The 8,639-nt window shown below is 53.8% G+C and overlaps 1 protein-coding gene across 10 annotated transcripts in view; it reads left to right on the forward strand.

The window, feature by feature from the left end:
* FGFR2 (fibroblast growth factor receptor 2) overlaps positions 1–8,639 on the forward strand; it is a 125,040-nt gene that overhangs the window by 64,956 nt on the left and 51,445 nt on the right. For all 10 annotated transcript variants that reach the window (XM_045291220.1, XM_045291219.1, XM_045291217.1 and 7 more), the window contains one exon: positions 449–572. In XM_045291220.1, coding sequence (XP_045147155.1) covers positions 449–572 — 124 coding nt within the window. The remainder of the gene's footprint in view (positions 1–448; positions 573–8,639) is intronic.

The raw sequence follows: 8,639 nt of genomic DNA on the forward strand, positions 1-8,639 counted from the left end.
TGCATTTATTTCGACCCCTGCATTCAGTTTTACACCCCCACATGGGGCTGCGACCCGCAGTTTAAGGTGCTTTGTTCTGGATGGTCCAGACAGCGTGGGAAGCAGAGAGGCCGGGGGCCATGGTGTCCTGGGACATTGATTCTGAGCCAGACCTGGATTCCGACTCCCCAACCATTGGCCTCTCCTGGAGGGACCCTCACAGGCATGACAGGGACAGCTGCCCTTATGTACACAGCCCCACCCCCCACCTCCCTGAGCATGCTGGCAGCTCCCCGTCACCTGTCCGCCAGCACGGTCAGGAGGGTTTTCCTGGGTCACCATACGGAGTACTTGAACTCACGTGATTCTTGTCTGCCATGTCAGTGCCCCAGCTTTCCAGTCTAGAAAGCACAGTGCCCCGCAGTGTGCGCTGAGGTTGTTAAATACACCATTGCCTTGGTCTTTTCAGGTTCGAAACCAGCACTGGAGCCTCATTATGGAGAGTGTGGTCCCGTCCGACAAAGGAAACTACACTTGTGTAGTGGAAAACGAATATGGGTCCATCAACCACACATACCACCTCGATGTTGTGGGTGAGTGTCCCTTCTCCGCATGGCAGCCCATTCCAGCCCGACTCACTTGGAATCACAAAATGCAAGCCTTGTGTTTCCTCGGAGTTTCAGGAGGGATGGTTCGTTTTTGTTCTTGGTAAACACGAGCTGTCACCCGAGAAGGAGGCGTCTGTCATTTGGCAGGGCTGTGTTTCCTGACTTTCAGCATCTTGGGTGTTTTGCACAAGCCCCTGGGTTCCCGAGCATCCTCCGGTGTGAGGGGGATGTGGAATGACTTGTGCTGACACCTGGAAGCCCATACTTTATGCTCGGAAAACGTGAGCGGCTGCAGGGGGAGGGTACAGGTTGCCACTGGAGCAAGGCATTTTCTGTATGAGAGGCAACATTCTCGAAGGTGAGACGACTGTATCGTGCTGCCGCCACAGTCAAGGTCAAAGTGTGGCCAGGACTGAGTCTGTGGCTGGCAGGACGAAGAGCTTACTGTCCAGGGACCCTCCAATGCTCCACGTATGTCTGTTCCTGGAGGAAATGGTCGCTGTGAAAAGATATAAATTACAAATAAATTTTACCTGCGTGTCCATAAGCGTGTTCTCTAACATGGGGCAGGGCCACGGGCAGGTACACTAACATCGTTTCCTCGGGTCTTGCCTATTATGATGGGTTTCGTTGTAATGGATGAGGGAAGGCGTGGTTTCTCTGCCTGGTTGGAAGATCGAGAGCACGTAGGTAGAGTTTTGCCTATGGCGCCCAGGTGGTGTCGTGGTAACTCGCTGGGCTGCAGTCTGCATGGTTGGCAGTTCAAAACCTCCAGCAACTCTGAGGGAGAAAGCCTGGGCTTTCTGTTCCTGTAAACCAGCGGGTCACAACCTGTGGGTCTCGACCCCTTTGAGGGTCGTACGACCCATTCACGGGGGTCGCCCGATTCATCACAGTAGCAAAATGAGAGTGATGAAGTAGCAACGAAAATAATTTGATGGTTGGGGGGTCACCACCGCATAAGAAACTGCCTGAAAGGGTCTCGGCGTGAGGAAGGTGGAGAATCATTGCGCAGTCTCAGGAAACCCCAGGGAGGGTCTCTCTCTCTGAGTCAGCCTTGACTCAATGGCAGTGAGGTTGGGCTTCATTCGAGAGCTGTGCCTGGGGCGTGTCTCTCTGCAGATCCTCTCTGGACTGCTTCCATGTGGGAGGTCCTTTCTTTCCCCCAGCCAGGCAGCGCCTAGGACTCCCGGGTTTGGGCCCTTGCTTCTGGTGACTGTGCGCGTTGCCTTTTCTGCATCCAGTTTGCTAACTCTGCTGAAGAGAAGACTGGAGGCCCACTCTGCTCCATGTTGCCTTTCATGTGACTCTAGACACACCCGCCCACCGACTCACCGCACAGCTGAACGCCGGCCGGCTTCCTCTGTAATTCCATAGGCACGCGTCCCGAGTACTATTTCACCCGGGGGCATCTCTTCTCCTTCAATTCAGTATAGACTCTTAGATGAGAGAGCCCCGCCCCCTAGCTATTTGAATTACCCAAAGAGCCATTAAGAAACTTTCCAAAGCGTTTGATTAATTAAATTGCGTAGGTTTAGTTAAGTGCAATGTTAGGTTCCCTGAAAATTAAGCAGAAAAGCAATTTGATTTTCTATCAAGTTCAATTACATTAGATCCCCCAATCCATCCTGCCTTAGTAAGCACAGGGTAGACTTTCCTTCCTCTGTGCGCCAGCGCTCGGTGAAAAGAGAGGCCCGGTGACACCGTGGTGAGGCGCTTGGCTGCCACCCAGAAGGCTGGTGTTGGCAGTCACCAGCCGTTCCACGGGAGAAAGGTGTGGCAGTCTGCTTTTGTCAGGATCACAGCCTTGGAAACACGCCCTATGGGGCCGTTCTGCTCAGCCTGTCGGGTCGCTGGGCGTCACCATGAACGTGGCAGCCATGGGCTTTGTGCCCCCTGGAAAATGTGCTACTATTTCTGAATCCTGTGCTTCTGTCCCTCGGAGCATGGTGTGACATTTATAGGTCTTGGTCTGATGTAGATCGTAAGGGATTCCCAGGCGCCATTAAGCCTGCTTTTCTCATAGAGATATTTGTGGTGTGTTTAGTGAGGATTTACCAGGTGCAGAATTAGTGAGGATTACCACGAGCAGTTACTTTACGGAGCAAACCTAAAGAGAAGTAGCATCGAGACAGAAGAACACGATGGCCGGCATTTCTTTGGCGTGGGCATCATTAAGTGCTGCCAAGTTGGTTCTGACGTCCAGTTGACCCCATGCCGTCCGTCCGCAGAAGGTAGCACTGCCCTCTCCTGCACCCTTTCCACGAGATTGCTTTGTGTGAGCCCATGTTGGCAGCAATCCATCTCGTTGAGGGTCCTGTTCATTTAAGACCTCGACCCTCTGCCAATTGTGAATTTGTTCTTGAGCGATTGGAACCTGCTGACAATATGTCCAGGGTGCACAAAGTCTCACCACCCTCGCTTCTAAGGAGCACTCTCATACTTCTCGCAAGACAGATTTGTTTGTTCTTCTGGTAGACCGTGGTACGTTCAGTGTCCTGTGCCAGCCATCGCTCAAAGGCACCCATTCTTCAGTCTTCCTTCTTCATCCCCCAGCTCTCACGTGTCTACGTGGCCATTGAAAGTCCCACGGCTCGGTCAGACCCGCCCACTCAGCAAGGTGACCGTGGCATCCTCGCTCCTGGATGCTGTAAAGAGGCCTCTTATATCAGATTTGCCCAATGTAATGCGTTGCTTATTTTCTTTTGTGGAATTGACCATTTCATTTACAGCCTCCCCGCTTCCCATTTGTCTTGATGTAACAGATGGGCCCAGTAGTGAGGATTTTTAGTTTCTTCATGTTAAAGAATACTTCCTCCCATAGTGAAGGCTTCTGTCTTTGGTCTTGGTTAGCAAGTGCTTCAAGTCCTCCCGGCTTCCACCACCCAAGGTTGTGTCACCTGCACATCACAGGTTGCTGATGAGCCTTCGACCAGTCCTGCCGCCACCCTCTTCTTCACCTGGCCCAGTTCCTCCGACTGTCTGTTTGCCCAGCATGCAGACGGAACAAGTATGGTGAGAGAAGACAACCCCTATGCACACGTTTCCTGAAATTAAACCACACAGTCTCCCCTTGTTCTGTTCTGGCAACTGCCTCGGGCTCTCAGCGTCGATGCAGTGTAAGTCCATCGCCTGACAAGCGCGAGACTTTCATTTCCCTGTGGACCTCACGTATACCGACTTGAACAGGAAGGTGTTTTCATGTAAGGAAGGAAAGTTGGTGTTCTGGCTGAAAGTTCCCAATATCTCTGTAGACTTAAAGGAGTGAGGGCAGGAATAAAATACCCAGGCCGCATCAGCCCATTGGGCACATGGTTCCTCAAGTCATTGACACGATCGGTCGGAGCCCTGCCAAGGGAGCACCAAGTCTATCACTGGGCCACTGCAGCCAAGACTCTGGCTAACTGCAGGTTTTAGCTGGAGTTGTTCTGTAAAACATTTACTACCCCACCACCACCCACCCTACCCCCACTGGCCTCGAGCTGTCTGGCAGCTCATCTCACACAGCCCTGAGATCTCTTTTTGAGCGTGGGGTTGGGATTTGAGCCGGGCTGCTGAATAATGGAATTGTGCCGTCGAATGTTAATCCCCCGGCCATCAGTTTTGTTGAAAAGAGCGGTGCTTCAGTGGGAGCAGAGTGGCGGGAGCTTGGTGGAGCATATGGAGTGATGCAGAGAGAGGTCTGATTATGTCACAAAGCTGGGAGATCGCCCAGCGAAACGTGGGCCAATAATGACACAATGCTGGTTGGGAATATCCATTAAAGCTCAGCCTCCATACTTTTCCAAGCCCCGGACCGTCTTTATAAATAGCAGCCAAAAGTCAGTGGAGTAAAGGCACTTGGTACGGAGGGGTGGAATTCTCTCGCCATTGCTCTGTCAGGGTCCTTGGGAGCGCTCTGAAGGAACCCTGCTGGTGCAGTGGTTGAACATTGGGCGGCCCACCGACAGACCCCCTCAGAGAATAAGAGCAGCAGCCACAGCCACCGAAAAGACCAGACTCACTGCCATCATCAAGTCCATGCCGATCCATGGCAAACCCACCGGACAGGGTAGAACTGCCCCGCTTCACAGAAGTGGAAAGACGCACATTTCTCCCTCGGAGTGATTGCTGGTTTTGAACTGCTGAACTTGTGGATCCCAAGGCTTAACCACTGTGCTACCAGGGCTCCAAGATAAGACCTCAAAACTCACTGCCATTGAGTCACTGCTGACTCATAGCGCCCCTCTAGGACACAGCAGAGTTTCTGAGATGGTAACTTTTTATGGGAACGGAGAGCCTCGTCTTTCTCCTCGGACCATGCTGGTGGTTTCAAACTGCTGACCTCGCAGTTAGCAGACCAATGTGTAACCACTGTGCCACCAAGGCTCCAAAGCAGGAGCCGCTAGTGAGGTTTACAGGGCTGTTAAAAGTGCTTCTCTACAAGTGGAGACAAAGGGGGCTCGGGCTTCCACAAGACTCTGGTGGCCCTCGGGCCTCAGCAGTGTGGGAGCTGAGTCCCGGCTTCCCGGCGAGTCAGCGGTGCTCTGCTTTGTGTGAGGAGCTCATGCCCTCTCTGTGCAAGCTCTCCCATGGTTTCTCCTTCTGCTGCTATGAGACGTTGATGTGGGGTTCAGACAGTGCGAGGCATCAACTGAGATCTTTTTATTGAAGTTCTTCCCCAGAGGGGCATTCCGATCAGCGCTCTAATGGAACAGCTGTGCGACGTAAGTGACATTCTTGTGTTCTGGCAGTCAGCAGCAAGCACACTGTTGCTGTGTGGGAGGGAAGTGCTTTCGTTTATGGGAGTGCTTTTAGGAGCCTGGCTCGGTCCTGATTAAAACCAACCCCATCGCTTTCCTGCCATCTCATCGTGTGGGGGGGGGATCCGGGGGAAAGACCCGTCTTGTAGTCGAGGTGGTGAAGAGAGCACAGGGCTCCCCTGAAACAGCTGCCTCCTCCTGGAGATGGGATCGAGACTGGGTCCTGACACGCTCCTTCTTTCATTTTTTAATTAAAAGATCATTTTATTGGAGGCGTTTACAGCTCATCCATCAATGGGATCAAGCGTATTTGTCCATATGCTGCCATCATCGGTTTCCAGACATTTACTTTCTGTCCAGCCCTTGGGATCAGCTCCTCTTTCTTCCCTCCCTTCCTCCTCCTTTTGTCTTCAGAATGATATGGCTGATAGGAGGAGGCAGCAGCCTTGTCTCAGGACAGGAGCCCTCGTGGCCTGGTGGGATGTGCCTGGGGCTGCTAACTGCAAGGCCAGCGGTTTGAAACCATCTGCCGCTCCATGGGAGAAAGATGAGGCTTTCTGCTTCTGTAAAGATGTACAGTCTTGGAAACCCACAGAGGCAGTTCTGTGCTGCCGTGGAGTTTCGAGTGAACTTGGTCAGGGAGGTAGCTCTCTTCAGCCTCCGTCTGCTCCTCCGTGTTCTTGGAACGACCTCCTAGCTCCTACCTGGGGGTGGCTGTGTTCCTCTCCCAGGGCTGCCATCACTTGTTTGATTTCTGGGAAGTCAGGAGCCTGAAATCAAGGTGTTGGCCAGGTAGGTTCCTTCTGAAGGCCCCACGGGAGCCTGTAGGCTCCTTCTGTAGGCCCCACGGGAGCCTGTGGCTTCCTTCAGCTTGGGCCTCCCCAGTTGTAGCATGACTCTCCCTCCATGCATTTCCATGGCCTTTCTCTTACAAGGAGGCCTGTCATCTTCCAGTGCCATTTAGAACTCGCCGGGATATCCCGGATGAGCTCATCTTGATGTGTATAGCTTAATCACATCCCCGAAGATCCCTCTTCCAAATATGGTCGAATTCACAGGCTCTTGGGGTATGGGGACATAATACTTACCTTTCCAAGGCCCCATCCAACTCACGACCAGAGTCCTGAGATTGCCGTCGGGTTAAGGGAGAGAGCCCCCACTGGCATCTGGGTGGCCAGCCCCAGGTGCTTGGTTTCCTCTCTTCCAGACTCGATTCCTTTGAGAGTGGCTAGGAGGCATCTTTCATAACATTCCTGGGTGTGGGGAAGTTTTAGGAAACAAACCAAGTCCCATTTGGAGACCAACAAGCTCGGCCTGTGGTTGGCATTCACGCGTCCACATGGGATGATGGATGGTGCTTGCCAAGCTGCCCCGAGAGTGATGCGGTCATGGGCTGCTACCCGGGAGACCATAAGAGTTTTCGTGCTTGGAGGGCACTGAGTTGGCCCCCGATCCCACCCTCCTCTTGGAGTTGAGGGAACCGTAGGCTCAGAGGGCAGAGGAGGGTTTCTCAGCTTGCAGGCACTACACGCTCCATTTGTGTGTGTGGTGAGGTTGACCAGCAGTGACTGACACAACAGTTAGCCCCCCCATCCAGCTCTTTATTGTGGGAGACAGGTGAGAGAGGCGGGGAGCAAAGAGAAAAAGAGATTGAGATGGAAGTGTTCAAAAGACTGGCTGGTTTTCCCCACTCGTGGGCCGTTTGATGTTGGCTCAAGACCTTTTCTTCTCTGGGGCGTTCAGTCCTGCGCCTCCAGAGCCCTCTGCACTTGAGCGTTTCACCGGGCATTTGATGCTTCAGAGAGCAGAGTGTGGTGGAGGTGAACATGGGGCCTTTACCAAAGCAGGCTACGGCTTCCCGAAACATGTCCACCCCCCAGGGCCGAGAGCTGGACCACTGGGGGCATCCCTTCTGGCTGGGCGGGGAACCACTCTGGCCTGCCCACCAGCACTGACTTGCCCAACTCGGCCCTGCCGGTGAGCCCATGACATGAATTCGCTCTGACTTGCTGAGATTCCCCACCGCCGAGGGCTTGGGACATGACAGGACATGGCCTGACTCCGGAGGAATCCTACCCGTCCGCTGCCCGCCCTCAGGTGCATGTGCGAAGGAATGAAGAACCCTTTTCTTCCAGGCCCTGACTGACAGTCTGACAGTGCTGCTGACACCTGGCTCCCAGCCCCCAGGGGGAGGAGACATTGCATAAATTGCTTGCTGGTCGGGGTTGCTCTGTCCTGGAAGACAAAGGCACCAGTGAGGCTGGCGCACCGAGTGAAGAGGGCATGGGCCGGGGCCACCAAGGCATGTCAACCACATGCTCTGAGTGGGACCACAAGGCTTCGATTTGGGCTTGACTGAAGTAGTATCTATGTAGGTGACAACAGAGTGGCTAGTGAGTTTATCTCTCACACACACACATACACACACACACACAACCAAAGTCACCCGCATAGAGTCTATTCCGACTGGTAGTGACCCTATAGGGCAGGGTAGAACTGTCCCTGTAGGTTTCTGAGACTGTCACTCTTTACGGGAAGAGGGAGCTTCGTCTTTTCCCTGTGAAGCTGCTTTCTTGCAGTTAGCATCGCCACCAGGGTACCTTTTTATTCCAGAGCTGCCAGCATGGTCATTCTTGTTCACCCGCTCTTGAGGGAAGCCAGTCTCTGCCCTGGGTTCCCTCACGCTTCTGGGGTTGGTTCTGTTTTTGATTTTTCACAAGGGCTGCCTGTCTGTTCAGAGACTCGACCCTGTGACTCTGCTCCCTTGTTCTCCACAGCCCTCCTAGGGGCTCAGCCCCACAGGGCCCTGCAGGCCCCACCCCGGAGGCTTCTCTGACAGGGAGGGTTCCTGGCCAGGTCTCTTGCTGTTGCAGGATTCCTTGCTGCCATCTCCGACTGCGTGTCAGCCATTTCCCAGTGTTGTGGAATCTAGGTGGCAGGCATCAGAATGCTCTTCACCTAGATGGGCGGGTGGCATGGAGGTAGGTGGCTGCCAGGTTGCAGATGGCACCATGCCAGTGCTGTTAGAGGTGGGCGTGCTGAGGCCCATGGAGCCCTGGGGCAGAAAGTGAGTCGGAAGCCAATCCCTTCTCTCCTTTTGTGGCTCTGGGGCAGGACACCCCTGCCAAGGCACCTGGCCTTCTGGAGAGCGCCCCTGGAGGTCCTGGAAGGAACGGCATCCCCTCAGCTATCTCGTCCTGGAGAGGCCCGAAGGCTTCTCCATTCCCTCCTCCCTGAAATAGGAATTGTCCCAGCAGTATCACAAGGGAGTGGTTGCAGCCAACAGAATGGAGACCTCATGTTTTGGAGC

The sequence above is a fragment of the Echinops telfairi genome, unplaced genomic scaffold (assembly GCF_000313985.2).
Source record: "Echinops telfairi isolate 266 unplaced genomic scaffold, ASM31398v2 ScPeMD7_70;HRSCAF=299, whole genome shotgun sequence".
Classification (NCBI taxonomy): Eukaryota; Metazoa; Chordata; class Mammalia; order Afrosoricida; family Tenrecidae; genus Echinops; species Echinops telfairi.